Source organism: Crinia signifera, chromosome 2, assembly GCF_055691185.1.
Source record: "Crinia signifera chromosome 2, ASM5569118v1, whole genome shotgun sequence".
Classification (NCBI taxonomy): Eukaryota; Metazoa; Chordata; class Amphibia; order Anura; family Myobatrachidae; genus Crinia; species Crinia signifera.
In genome coordinates, this window is record NC_139218.1 from 69,589,266 (window position 1) to 69,605,231 (window position 15,966).

The 15,966-nt window shown below is 39.8% G+C and overlaps 1 protein-coding gene across 3 annotated transcripts in view; it reads right to left on the minus strand.

Annotated features, from left to right (window-relative positions):
* Positions 1-273: 273 nt before the first annotated feature.
* Positions 274-15,966, minus strand: part of CRYBA1 (crystallin beta A1) — a 63,773-nt gene continuing 48,080 nt past the window's right edge. For all 3 annotated transcript variants that reach the window (XM_083170990.1, XM_083170988.1, XM_083170989.1), the window contains 5 exons: positions 4,928-4,992; positions 3,803-3,921; positions 2,156-2,297; positions 758-900; positions 274-595 (listed from right to left, as the gene is read on the minus strand). In XM_083170990.1, coding sequence (XP_083027116.1) covers positions 448-595; positions 758-900; positions 2,156-2,297; positions 3,803-3,921; positions 4,928-4,972 — 597 coding nt within the window. In that variant the 5' untranslated portion in view covers positions 4,973-4,992 and the 3' untranslated portion in view covers positions 274-447. The remainder of the gene's footprint in view (positions 596-757; positions 901-2,155; positions 2,298-3,802; positions 3,922-4,927; positions 4,993-15,966) is intronic.

A 15,966-nucleotide genomic window follows, 5' to 3' on the forward strand; every position in this document is an offset into this window, starting at 1 on the left:
GTAAGGGGAGGGTGTGCACTTTTACTAGGTCCCTGGTGAACCGTTTATCTTAAAAGTAAGTCAAATTATTGTTACCTGATAGTAACGAGTTATCATATGAATTACTAATAAGTTTCCTGGCAAAGGATTTTACATTCACACTTTCATAGTAAAAAGATCTAGGCTGCTATTGGATGAACACATCAGATAAAGGTGATCTCTAAAGAGATGTTGCATGAAACAAAAAAGTAAAGCAATATTGGTATTTTTTCTGAATTACATTTATTTCTCATGTTCGCAGTTGGTACATTTAAGAAGTCATTTTCCCAACATGCATTCACAGTACAATAAAAGGATTCTGTTTCCTCTAGATTAGCATTAAAAGAGATTGGTAGCACCACAGAGAGCCTGTGAACAGTGACCTCTCGCTAACACGGCAATGGTAGGTGACGGGAGCTCAGGGGCCCTTTATTGCTGGATGCGTCGGATAGACTGGATCTGGAAGGTCTGGGCATGAGAGCCCCACTCTCTCCAGTGCTTGTATTCACCTCCATGGTGGTCGGATTCCAAGATGTATTGGTATCCACGGTAACCGGGGTACTGGTAGCAGACCCAGCTGTAAAAGAAAACCAGCTATAAGGATATGGTATGATCAGTCTATATACCCTTCAAAAATGGTTGCAGAAGTGAGAAGGTCCTATTATATATACAGTATGGAAGAGATTGCTCTGGATACCTAATCCTTGACATAGGGAATCTTGCAGTACCAGGTACTTACGAGCCACACTGAACTTTCATGGATCCAACCTCATTGTTGCCCCAACCCATGGCTTGCAGAGAGGGGTAATCATCACATATCTCCCACTGGCGACCAATGAAATTCTCTTTCTCAAAGATGATCAGTTTGGATTCCTTATGGTTCTGCAAGGGGGGGAGCAAGATAGTTTTTGGTGGTCACATAATAGCAATCCACAAAAGAAGTGAAGAACATGATTGCAACATTAAGATCCCTACCAAATGCTGAAATGATTTCATTTTATTTATTTTTCCTGAACAGGATTCTAATGGGGCTGTGCAAAAAGGTTTAGCAGCACATGGCACAAAGCTAAAGGGTGCGCAGGAAATGAACATTTCAGGTCATTTGAATGCAACAGAGTGTTTGAAACATCCTTCTTGCCCCAGTGGGAAATGTTTCTAGTTACAGGACCAATCCCGAGGGGCAGTTCAGTTATATTGCATTTCATTGGCTATGGCAAACCAATTCCTTCGTACTTAAATAAAGAGTGCAATACAGTATTAATCAATCTTATGATTAAAGTCATGCTGATTAATACAATACAAACGATGTAGAGGAATATATAGACTTTAAAAGTTGTGTGATCTAGTATTAATGTCAGCCGGATGTATCAGTGCGTGTATACACACCTTGGGGCTTATTCTGGTTCATTCACTCGGATGCGAATTCGCATCCTTGCGAGGGAACCAGATCCCGCTTTGCGAATGGTGGTAAGCTGGCTGTTTTACATAAACATCTATACGCATGCCACAGTGAACCTCCCACATCTTTCGATGGTCGCCGACTATCGAAAGATGTGGAAGGTGCCCGCATATGTAAGATTACTCTGAGCGACCTTACATATGCATGTACACTCGGGGGGAAGTGGGCCTGCCCCCGGTATGTCCGTCACGTCCTCATTAGCATGAGAATGCCCAGAGTTCTCATGGGAATGCCCATGAAACGGGGGCGTTTCCATATGCTAATGGGCCGCCCGCCCTCCATTCACAAGGCTGAGTGCCTGCCCCCAGGGAACAGATTGGTCACCGTGGATGCATGCACCCAGCACATGTACATGCACAGAAATGTGCAAGCGCAAAGTGCAAACATCTGCCATTCAGCTGGAGCTGAATAAGGTCCCTTATGTAGGTTTTTGCAGTCTGGATGTGTTAAATAAAGTGTAAATGCGCATAAGACATTTAAAACAAGAAGGAAACTGAAACATTTGTTAGAAAGGATCAGAAATGTTTGTTTTGAATTCAGTTTCTAATGATGCCAGAGTCTGAGAATATACAGTACAGTGAGCACTAAGTTGCAGATATACGTGCTAAAAACCATATGCGTCCAGGCTTTCTGGCCCACTCCCACCAGCAGAGCACACCCTCCCCTTTGCACACTCACAGCAGAACAAATTGGGCGGAAAGACATCAGACGTTCAATGTGATAGGCATTGCTGCCACTCCAGGCGTCCCAGCGAGGGTACTCTCCTCTCTCCAGGACAAACTGCTGACCACAGTAGCTTGTGTGCTCATATCCAATCCAGCTGCATAGACAGGAACAATGTAATCAGCAAAGCATGTAATGAGGATGGGAAGTGATGATTGCTATCGCCGAAGGATATGAATCCACCATACACCAAGATACTAGGAGCGGTTTTCTGCTCATCAGTTGCATTCTGTTTGTCAAGATGAAATTCTGTAGAATGTAATTTGCTTGGCATAATGTGCCGCAGACAGGTGTAGACCCTTAATGCACAGTTCTAGGTTCCTTCCTACAATTTAACGAACCATCAAAACTTTTCCTGCCTCTCACATTTAAAGTACAAGTTATTTAGACATGAAGTTATTTTCTTTTACTTTTTTTGTCCTGCTGTGGGACATAAACAAAACAATAAAGTTAATAGAATTAAAAAAAAACAGAGATAAAGGGCCAAATTCAGATCTGATCGCAGTACAAATTTGTTCTCAAAATGGGCAAAACCATGTGCACTGCAGGTGGGGCAGATGTAACATGTGCGGAAAGAGATAGATTTGGGTGAGTTATTTTGTTTCTGTGCAGGGTAAATACTGGCTGCTTTATTTTTACACTGCAATTTAGCTTTCAGTTTGAATACACCCCACCCAAATCTAACTCTCTCTGCACATTTGCCCCAACTGCCCATTTTGAAAACAAATTTGCCCTGCAATATGGTCTGAATTAGGCCCATAGTGCGAAACCAACCAGCTCCTGTCATTTTTCAAACACAGGGCAGAATGTTCTAACATAAAAATGCGGTAAAACCCCTGTTATCAGGTATTTTCGTATGAACTAAAACTGGCGATACCCCATAGAAGCTTTTGGGCTTCTTTTCGTGCCCCCCGCTGCCCCGCACTGACCCCTGCTGCCCCACACTGACCCCCACTGCCCCACACTGCCAGCACCACTCTCCCTTACCTGATGCCTGGGAAGCCTCCTGCTGTGCTGTTCTGACCAGTGACTTCCTCCTCCCTAGCACTGTACTTCCCCTTCCGGGTGCAGGGAGGAGGAGCCGGCGGAGTCCCTGCAGCAAGCAGCCGGGTACAGGAGGAGGGGGAGAGCCACTGGCGACCCACTTATACGTCGCCGGCTGCTTCGCAAAGGGCAGCTCTTAACGAAGAGCTGTTGTTTGTGATAATAATCGTATATCTTAGTGCATATGCGATTATTATCAATGCGGTAACCGTCATTGAGCGGCGAAGTGGGGTGGCGGATGTTAGTGCATCCCCCCACAGTCTGTAACATGGCCACTAGGAGCTGATGGCTTGGTACTTTATCTCTGTCCATTTAATTTCTCTCAAATGCTTCAGAACATAGGCCCGATAGTTTGTAATCATTAATGTCAGTGTTTAGTTCAAGTTTTATATCATTGAAATGGCAATAACATATGTAGGTTTGCACAGTGATATGCATTTCTGAACCCAAATCTTCACCTGGTCATCCCCAAGGTAATATTATAGGTCAGTGGAGTGAGCTGTTAATACCAGTGGTGTGCTGTCTGACCAGTTCAAAATGTTGGTACAGTATACTTACGCGCCACACTCCACCTTAAGAGATCTAATGTTGTCAAAGCCGCAATCCATGATGTTTGTGCAGGAGGAGCTAAACTCCATTCTCTTTCCTTGGAAGTTCTCTTGGTCATACACAGTTATCTGGATGGAAATGATACTGATGTCATATTTGTACATGTAACGCCAATGGAAATGTATTTCTTTGCACAGATTTCAGAGCTAGATTTACATACAGTTTGTTACTGATCAAGGCAGCTTGGTGTACATGGCCACGCCTCCATAAAGAGATATTGTCATTGGTTGCAAACATAAAATAGTGGGTAAATAGGAACTAACTAGTTACCAGCCTGTTAATATGATGGAACATAACAGTAATGTCAGTGCCAGTGGCTGTGCTTGCCGGAACAGAGGAACACTTGAGTTGCTCTATTGGGCGACATATACTTTGCTGATTTTACATTGCTAATGTTATGGTTTCTTGCTCTGAGTGCCAAACTAAAGGAACTATTTTTAGCTAGTGGCAAAATATATAATAAGCACAAGTTTATCTTTTAATCAATTTTGGTAATACTTTACTAAACATCATCTCAACTTCAGGATAAATCATTATACATAGTTGCCTATCCTCCTGCATTCTGCAGGAGACTCCCTGAAATAACAGCAACCTCCCTCTCTCCCTCATTAGTTTAGCAATCTCCCTCATGTCATCTAGCCAACTTTACACTGTTATATTTTTTGGGGAAAAAGGAATGAGAGATAGATACATTTACATTGAATCATCAGCACCATTTACCAGCACTTTACCTAGTACAGTAGCTCTTACTAACTGCTTTGGGACTCATATTCCTTTCAGATGTAGCAGTACACACCAATGCTTCTAGGTGTCACATTTACAAACTCTTTTCACAATCTCTCCATATATGGAACTAGACACACCCTTAAAGTAGAGCATGACACGCCCCCTCAATGGGGCGCTGTGCAAAATTCTGCTACCAACTATAATCTCTCTGAAACTAGTTTTCAAAAGTAGGCAAGTATGTCATTATAGCATTTTATTTCCTTATAGTCAGTGCTGTGCTTTACTTTAATTTAATTAACTCTGCTATTGTTGTCTTGCTACCCATTTGTACAGGGGATCATCAGATACCTTCCAGGGTCCGAGAGGAACGGGGAGTGGGTTTGTCTGGGCCATTTTTTCAGAGGTGATATCTTCTAGGAGGAAAACAATATATATTATATTTCCAAACCTTACAAAAATGCAAATTGTGCTAATGCTATACAATGATACACTAGTGGCTGATAAACTTGAATATTAAATCATTATTCAATTGTAGCTGGAGAAATGTAAAAGAATACAGGTAGGCACAATTTATCATTCACCACCAAATATATTATTTACCTGCAGCATAAATAATTTTGAACTTTGTAGGGAATATAATAAGTACAGTAGTGTCCATGTTTAATGAGAACATCTATTAAATAATTCAATACAAATGCACTCAATTCATGGAATGAAACACTGTATATCCAATTAATCAGAAAAGGGGCTCAGAATTTGAAAGGTGTCCATATCTAGTATGAAACAGACTTTAATAAACAAATATATATATATATATATATATATTTATACACACATATAGCTGGCTAGCTAGCCATAGTACTTTATATTAATGCTCCAAACACCTTTATCCTCCATAAAAGTGTTAATTCAGGATAATCTTGTAGCTATATGTCCGGCTTTCCAAGACTTTTTGCAAAAAGAAATCCAAGAAATGTTCTTGCTCTGAGCCCTCTTTATGCCATTCTCAGCCTGTTAATTATTGTGTAGCAACAGTTAATTCATAGAACATATGCCCAATTTAGATTTGAGCCACTGCTAGAGTGTCCTCCATAAAGCGCAGCCTGAGTCCTAGAACTGGATACCTGTTTCAGACATGCACTCACCTCTCTCAGTCTGCACTGTGGGGATCTCCATCTGGCACTTGCCTATTTTAACTGTCGCAAACACCGGGTTTATATAGGGAGCTGAGCCACAGGTCTTATTGCCAGCTTTTCCCCCAGTGTCAGCACTATACAGTCTGTTCTATTGTCCCCTGCTGATCCCAGTCCTCTTGTCTGACTCTCTTTGCCCAGCACTATGTACATTGCTATCTGCATGAATGAGTCTACTGCTCATGACTTCACTTCTGTGCCCAAGACCTACGGCCTGTTTTATACAGACTACTGTATATAATGTATGTATTTTTACTATTCCATTTACTTTTTAACTGTTATACTTCTTATATACTTTTCTCTGTCTCTATAGAGCTTCCTAGCACTATAATAACTTAACTTGGGTTATTGGTTTAGGTTTGGGTATCTTGTTACTTTTCAACATAAACAAATTATTACATTGGGGATATATCATGGAACCAGATATGCAATATTATCTATGATATTAAGTAATTGGTTATTTTTCCAAATATTTAACTAATATAATTATTAATTTAACTAAATATATGACTAATGAACATAAAATCGGATAATATAAATTGCCACAAATAAAAAAAACCATAATGAGCATTTAATCATATGTGTAACGGCAATACATATATTAGATACAAATGAAAGGTTTTGATAGGGCGCTCCCACTTGAGATATGGATGTTTTCAATATCTGTCGGTCCTGTCGGAATGCGGTACCTCAAAAAGAGAAGAACAAACACATCGCCATCTTCATAGTGTGAGTATTAAAAATAAACTTAAATAAAATTTCTCTGGTCAAAAAATATTCTCCGTACGCAAAAGAGCCTTCTCTTAGGCCACAAGATTTTTCGTGTAGTGTTGTCTGATACTCTGTTTGGGATAATATTCCCCTTTCTTCTTTGCTTGTATACCTCGGTTAGAATTAAATGGTGCACATAGTGTAAAACTATAACAATTTATTAAAAAAAAAAACAATTCACATATAAAATTAGCATAGTACCGTGTCCGGCCTTATCATCAAGGCTATTGGTATCGCTTAATGGATAATCAGAGGAAAAGTTCCAGGTGGGATCCCGGCTGTCCACCAAGAAAAAAGTCCTCCCACAACAGTCTTAGTTGGTATAATGACAAGTCCAGTTCATCGGCATCTATGCATATAGTGATATTCCACCAACGCGTTTCTGCTTGATCACAAGCCTTCCTCAGGGTGTGTATTCACTAGTGGCATGGTAGGGTTTTTATACCCATCATGCCTCTTAGTTCCTCCTTTTCTCAATGTCACATGGGTATTTGTCTATAATTGTCATTTTTTCTTAAAACCAGATAACCAAGGTATACAACTCCACTATATATGGGTACTGACAAATCTACATTCATAGAATAAAAAAACGAGTATTGTATTAGTATTTATATAAACTTGCGCCCCATGTGACCGGAAAAACATCAAATATCTAACCCGGAAGTACGGGTACAAATATACAAACTCCGTCCACCAACAATCAATTATCTATATGGTTCCTTTCAGTGCTATGTGAACACATAGCGCATTATCTGGAGAATCGTAAATATACTTACTGGGCTGCACGCAACGCTAACACTCGTTACCGGAAGTGCGCGTGCGTGTCAGCAGCCATTAATTCATGCGTTCCACGTTTCTACAAGGCGCATCCTGAGTCCCTTTACATGTTTCCGGGTGTGTGTTTGCGTATCACATACCCGGAAGTGTTCATGCGTTTCACTGGGCTTATCTATGTATACTGGTACTAATGAATGTGCTATATATCGCAAATTCCACGGAGTACACTATGGATATAAATAATATTGTGCAAAACCGCTCATTAAATAAATAAATAGCTAAAATGGGAATTATAGAAAATTTCATTGCAATGTATGGGACTTTTCATAGAAACCATTTTATTTCAAAGTCGCTGTTTAGTCCTGATGGTTCCAAAGTCTCAACTTCGTATATAAGTCTCATCTCATTTTTAGCAAGAAAACTCTCCACACCTTTTATTCTCCAGTTACCTTCGATTTTCTTTATACCTATCATTAATTTGATACCATCTGTGGAACAATTATGTTTTTCTTTAAAATGTTTGGAGAGGCTATGGTTAAGGAACCCTTTTTTTATATTGCGCAGATGTTCTCCCCATCTGTCCCTTAATTTTCTTGTGGTGCGTCCTACAGTATATACTGCAGATCACATTTACATTGAATTAAATATACACAGTTCGTACTATTGCAAGTCATAAAATCAGTCATTTTAAAATTCTCCTTGTTTGCATTGGATATAAAATCTGTGTGTTTTAATTCTTGTTTTTTATGGGTCCTACAGACCAAACATGAACTGCACCTATGAAATCCTTTTGTTTTAATGCGATCTGATTTCTTATCTGGGACCGCGCTCTTCACTAGTTTATTCCTTATATTCCCAGACTTTTTATAAATGAATTTAGGTTGATTGGGTACAATATCTTTTAAAATGGGATCAGCTTTTAAAATGTGCCAGTGCTTTGTTATAATTTTCTCCATGCATCTATATTGTGAGTTAAAAGTAGATATAAAAGGGACCTTGGGTTTGTCTTCCAAGTTTTTCTCTTTATATACTAGCAGGTCATTTTGAGGAATATCTCCCATTTGAGTGATTAAGAGATCTATATTCTCACCATCATAGCCTTTATTCATGAATTTATTTTTAGTTGTTTTCACTTGTTCTAAAAACACTTCTTTTTTTGAGCAATTGCGACGTATGCGCTGGACTTGGCCCTTAGGGATATTCTTGAGCCATTGTGGGTGGTGTTGGCTGGTTATTCCGATGTACGCATTACTGTCGATTGGTTTATTGAAATTACTAGTGAGAATTATCCCTTCCTCAATGGAGATAGTAAGATCCAAAAAATGTAGTTCTTCTTTGCTTATAGTAAAGGTTAATTTGATATTGGAGGTATTCTGATTCAATTGTTCACAGAAGGTTGTAAGATCTTCTGGGCTTCCCTCCCACAGGAACAGGATATCGTCTATGAATCTAATCCATAATGGAATATACCGTAGATAAGGGTTATTATTCCATATGTTATTGTCCTCCCACCATCCCATAAAAAGATTTGCATATGATGGGGCAAATCGTGACCCCATAGCAGTACCTTTTACTTGTAAATAAAATTGACCCTTGAACCAGAAAAAGTTATTATTTAATAAAAACATAGAAGCATCTTTAATAAACGAAATTAAATTAGGATTATCCGAACCAGCATTAAAAGCGTGTTCTAGGGCTTGGATCCCTACATCATGTTTAATAATCGTGTACAACGAAGTTACGTCGGCTGTCACTAAGTGGCAGTGGTTGAAAATATTGATGTCTTTCAATTTTTTAATGACATCAATGGTATCTTTTACATACGATTTTAATTTTAAAACTTCGGGTTGTAAAAATGAATCTAAAAAATGGCTAAGATTAGATGAAAGTGACTCTGTGCTTGCGATAATTGGTCTACCGGGTGGATTCTGTGAATCCTTGTGGATTTTTGGCAGTATATAGATGACTGGCATGACCGGGTGATCGTTGATGAGGTACTTACTTTCTTTGTCACTAATAGTGTTTAAGTTTTTATACTTTTCCACCAATTCTTTGAGTTTTTTTTTCAATTCTTTCGGTTGGATTACCTCAAGGAAGCAACCTCTACTGGAAGTAGGATTTCAGTAGAGGTTGCTTCCTTGAAAGCTTTAATAAACTTGTATGTGCAGATTTAGAAAAAAATCGAAACCAAAATATCAAGGAAAATCAAACATAAATAAAAAGGAAAGAGAAGCATTAAAAAAGTTAGAAGAAAACACAAGGATAACCATCAAGCCAGCCGATAAAGGCGGAGGAGTGGTCATCATGAATACAGATGATTATGACAATGAAATACTCCGCCTACTAAATGATAGAGAAACTTACAATTTATGACAATGAAATTCTCACTAGTAATTTCAATAAACCAACCGACAGTAATGCGTACATCGGAATAACCAGCCAACACCACCCACAATGGCTCAAGAATATCCCTAAGGGCCAAGTCCAGCGCATACGTCGCAATTGCTCAAAAAAAGAAGTGTTTTTAGAACAAGTGAAAACAACTAAAAATAAATTCATGAATAAAGGCTATGATGGTGAGAATATAGATCTCTTAATCACTCAAATGGGAGATATTCCTCAAAATGACCTGCTAGTATATAAAGAGAAAAACTTGGAAGACAAACCCAAGGTCCCTTTTATATCTACTTTTAACTCACAATATAGATGCATGGAGAAAATTATAACAAAGCACTGGCGCATTTTAAAAGCTGATCCCATTTTAAAAGATATTGTACCCAATCAACCTAAATTCATTTATAAAAAGTCTGGGAATATAAGGAATAAACTAGTGAAGAGCGCGGTCCCAGATAAGAAATCAGATCGCATTAAAACAAAAGGATTTCATAGGTGCAGTTCATGTTTGGTCTGTAGGACCCATAAAAAACAAGAATTAAAACACACAGATTTTATATCCAATGCAAACAAGGAGAATTTTAAAATGACTGATTTTATGACTTGCAATAGTACGAACTGTGTATATTTAATTCAATGTAAATGTGATCTGCAGTATATAGGACGCACCACAAGAAAATTAAGGGACAGATGGGGAGAACATCTGCGCAATATAAAAAAAGGGTTCCTTAACCATAGCCTCTCCAAACATTTTAAAGAAAAACATAATTGTTCCACAGATGGTATCAAATTAATGATAGGTATAAAGAAAATCGAAGGTAACTGGAGAATAAAAGGTGTGGAGAGTTTTCTTGCTAAAAATGAGATGAGACTTATATACGAAGTTGAGACTTTGGAACCATCAGGACTAAACAGCGACTTTGAAATAAAATGGTTTCTATGAAAAGTCCCATACATTGCAATGAAATTTTCTATAATTCCCATTTTAGCTATTTATTTATTTAATGAGCGGTTTTGCACAATATTATTTATATCCATAGTGTACTCCGTGGAATTTGCGATATATAGCACATTCATTAGTACCAGTATACATAGATAAGCCCAGTGAAACGCATGAACACTTCCGGGTATGTGATACGCAAACACACACCCGGAAACATGTAAAGGGACTCAGGATGCGCCTTGTAGAAACGTGGAACGCATGAATTAATGGCTGCTGACACGCACGCGCACTTCCGGTAACGAGTGTTAGCGTTGCGTGCAGCCCAGTAAGTATATTTACGATCCTCCAGATAATGCGCTATGTGTTTACATAGCGCTGAAAGGAACCATATAGATAATTGATTGTTGGTGGACGGAGTTTGTATATTTGTACCCGTACTTCCGGGTTAGATATTTGATGTTTTTCCGGTCACATGGGGCGCAAGTTTATATAAATACTAATACAATACTCGTTTTTTTATTCTATGAATGTAGATTTGTCAGTACCCATATATAGTGGAGTTGTATACCTTGGTTATCTGGTTTTAAGAAAAAATGACAATTATAGACAAATACCCATGTGACATTGAGAGAAGGAGGAACTAAGAGGCATGATGGGTATAAAAACCCTACCATGCCACTAGTGAATACACACCCTGAGGAAGGCTTGTGATCAAGCAGAAACACGTTGGTGGAATATCACTATATGCATAGATGCCGATGAACTGGACTTGTCATTATACCAACTAAGACTGTTGTGGGAGGACTTTTTTCTTGGTGGACAGCCGGGATCCCACCTGGAACTTTTCCTCTGATTATCCATTAAGCGATACCAATAGCCTTGATGATAAGGCCGGACACGGTACTATGCTAATTTTATATGTGAATTGTTTTTTTTTTTAATAAATTGTTATAGTTTTACACTATGTGCACCATTTAATTCTAACCGAGGTATACAAGCAAAGAAGAAAGGGGAATATTATCCCAAACAGAGTATCAGACAACACTACACGAAAAATCTTGTGGCCTAAGAGAAGGCTCTTTTGCGTACGGAGAATATTTTTTGACCAGAGAAATTTTATTTAAGTTTATTTTTAATACTCACACTATGAAGATGGCGATGTGTTTGTTCTTCTCTTTTTGAGGTACCGCATTCCGACAGGACCGACAGATATTGAAAACATCCATATCTCAAGTGGGAGCGCCCTATCAAAACCTTTCATTTGTATCTACTATTGTTGGGTAGTTTTGGTGACTATCTTTTATGATAAGGCTGCACCCTTTGTTTAGAGCGCAGGTTCTTTCACTATTTCTTGGCGATACATATATGTTCACCGCAGTCTTTGTATTAGTAGCGGTCTGCAAGTTCTTACACCACCCAGAATGCTTTAACTACCATCACATTGCAGCACAGGTGTAGCCAAAATGTTGTGGGCCTCATAGCAACATTTTAAAGGGGTCACTGTCCCAATGTTTCTAGAGGGACAACCCTTATCAGCAGTTGTTACTTTTAGGCCCCATACTAGTACCCTAGTTCATTTTCCGAACCATAGTAGTGCCCAAGTTCATGTTATGTCACATTGTAGGTCTTACAGTACACATTGGGTTTATTCTGGTTCATTCGCTCGGATGCGAATTGGCATCCTTGCGATTTAACAAGATCCCGCCATGGGAATGCTGGTACGCCGGCCCACCAATCGCACTGGCTTTACATAAACATCCATTTGCATGCCACTGGGACCCTCCCACATCTTTCGATGGTCAACGACCATCAAAAGATGTGGAAGGTGCACGTAAATGTAAGGTTGCTCTAACTTACATATGCATGTACACTCGGGGGGAAGTGGGCGGGCAGCTGACATCCGCTGATTGAGGGAGCACAGGGAACTTGATTTAAGATTGAGAGGAGTCATTTATGAACATGTTTGAATCCCTGCAGGCTGTAGATATTATGAGAGGGAAGGGGATTGGTATCCAGAGGAGAAGGATAATAGAGGTGTTTTGGGAGTTGGAGTATGAATTAAGTTGGTGATGTAACCTTTAGCAGAACATGAACAAGTCATGGAGTTGAATGAGATGAGGGGTATAGTTAGAACAATGGGAGAGGAAGACAAACTAAACAACTGCATTAAGGATAGAATTAAGAGAAGTGAGATAGGAGAATCTTCGGTACTTCTTTACTTTCACGGCGCCAGCATGGCGGCGCGCGTCAGAGTCCCCTTGCGGGGCTCGCTTCGCTCGCCCACGCTGCAGGCTCGGTGGCTCGCTACGCTCGCCACGCTAATTAAAATCAACTCCATGCCAACATGGATAGTGGAGGTATGAACTATCCATGTTGGCATGGCGTTAACTTCGTTTATTTTACTTAGTTTGTGGCGAGCGTAACCCGGAAGTAGCGCGGCGCCATGCTGGCGCCGTGAAAGTAAAGAAGTACCGAATCTTCTACCAGGGAGTAGTGGTACTGCTACATCCTCCTACATACTGTATATTATACTTTTTCTGTATTTATTTCTTTTTGCTGTCTTTCCTCATCTTGCATGATTTTTGACTATCTGTCACTTGGACCTGTTTCTATTCTTCCTTCCCCCACTTGACTTTCTTATTATCCACTCTTGTATCACTCATAGCTTTGTCCATGATAGTCCACAAACCCTTTAGCTAAGTGGGAGCGTGGGTGTCACACCCTTCCCCTAGCTATCAGTACATGCAAGTGTTTATGGATTCACTTTAGCCTCAAACCCTACTCATACCAGTCCACTTCCCTGACCTAAATCCTGGTTGTCACATGACTTTCTTTAGCTTCCAAGACCTTTAATGTATATTTCTGCCTGTACGGGTGATGGATGATGCTCCGACAGTGGGTATCCTGACAGTCAGTATCTCAACGCCAGGATCCCGACTGCCGGTGCTCCGACAGGGGGGATCCTGACTCACAGGGGCTATTGTCCCTCATGGGGGTTCATGACCCCCATAGAGGGAGAATAGAACCTGTGGCGAGCGTAGCGAGCCACCAGGCCCGCAGCATGGCAATCACAGCAAGCACGCAAGGGGCTTCTTTGCACCCCTGTCAGAGCACCGGCAGTCGGGATCCTGACGTCAAAATACTGACTGTCAGGATCCCCACTGTCGGAGCCCCATACCACACCCGCCTGTTCTCAGATCCAAGAGCTTCAATGTAGCCTGAGTATACATTGTATGTATAGTACAAGCATGAGGCTTGTTACTATAATGAGGCGAAATACAGGCTGTCGATCCTTTTTGCTTGCAATCTCCACTTTGACTTGCTAGTAAACATAACATACACTTGTCAAATTTTATGCACCTAACTACAATTAACATACAGTAAGTTCTGAAATCTGAGCACCCTGTTATACCACGTTTGTAATAAGAGATGATTTCAAAGCTTTTTTTTGCTCTATCCCTTAATAGGTCTCCTTTCCCAGGGTTGTTGTACAGGATGATATATTCCCTAAGTTCTAACCCTATTTGGGACATCCTCAAACTCCACAATTTGTTATAATGCATAACACAAAGCCGTTGGTCAGAGGCTATTTTTTTCCAGCTGTGATCTCACCATCAATCTTGTCATCTCCTAAATACACTCTATCACATGGTCAGATCATGCCTCTCTGTGTCCACTCCACAAATCCCTGATTCATGGCTGCTACAAGGTCACACACTACATTTGAAATCTCTTCTAAATAAATACTTTGATTCAAACAACACTCTTGGGGACTGATTCAGTTGTGCTGTACACCCATGGTGTCAATAGAAATGGGTACTCATCAAAGCAATACATTTGTTTCTTCATTTGGGTGCCGTTAGTATTTAACACACCTGAAGGCTACGGGTTTAGCCCGAAAAAGCTTCTAAGCCCCATCAAAAGCACTGGTTAGGATGCCCCAAACCAGACTTTTCTTCACGGAGGCTGTGAGACAAAATCTCACCTCTGAGACTAATGGGCACCCAAACAGAGCAATAATTGAATTTGTCAAACTTGCACCCCCTATGTCAACCTTGTCCACATGTCAACATTTTAGGATGAATGTCGACCTTGTATACCACACCCGCTCATATAGGGGCATATAAAGAGAGAAGGGGGCCCATGTGCAGTCTCCATCTGGGGCCCATCCTCTCTAGCAGGTGGCACCAGTGCAGTAGCTCTGTGCACTAGGAGTACAGTGTAGTAGGTGATTGGTGCAGTGCTGCTGCCACTGATGTGCGACTCCGGAAAAGTAAGTATTGGAAGCATCCTATACACATAAAACCAAGATTCATTCCTTCAATTGGCTGTCCTATCCTGGGAATATACTTCTCCAAACCAGCTCTTAAGCTCTTTGAACTATAGAGCACCACAAGGGATCTGTGGGAGGCACGTTTGTGAACGTGAGACATTACCATCCTCCGCTCTTGTATTATTATTATCTAGTATTATTTGTGTTATATATAATATAATAAACCTTTATTTATTTTGATTGTAGTATATCATTTATTTTTTAATTAAAAACTATTTTAGATACACCACTGCCCCCATAATGGCTTAAAGTTTTATATGTTTGGCTTGGACACATGCACAGTGCGACAAATTGCAAGAACCATCTGCAAATGCAACTCAGACCCAAGGTATATTGGAATGTTTCGGTTCTTTAGTAAGTGCAATTTTTATGTGATACTACCCATGAAATACTTGGACTGCAGTGTGTTAACCAGCCACTAAGTAAAATGTATGCATGCTATTAAATAACACAATTCTTTTGTACTCTGTGGGGTAGATTTATTAAGCTCGGGGAAGTGATAAAGGGGGAAATTTACTAAAGGAAATTTGTAAAAAAATAGGTGTATTTGTATCCAGAAATACACTTATTTTTGACATTTACTATCCCGAAAATATGGCAATTCATATTCGTATTGTTGTGCTATCAATACGAATACGAATTGCCGTATTTTCGGGATAGTAAATGTCAAAAATAAGTGTATTTCTGGATACAAATACACCTATTTTTTACAAATTTCCTTTAGTAAATTTCCCCCAAAGTGTCTGGTTTTTATCCCCGGCCAATCAGCTCCTAACTGTGAAGTTACAGGCTTGGTTTGAAAAATGACAGGTAGGAGCTGATTGGCCGGTGATAAAAACCAGATACTTTATCACTTCACCGAGCTTAATAAATCTGCTCCGGAATCTCTTATTTTCCTATCTGTCATCATTTCTCCCCCCGAACATTCCTTTATTTTCATTTGTCTAACATCCTCTTCTAATAAAAAAAAATTCTG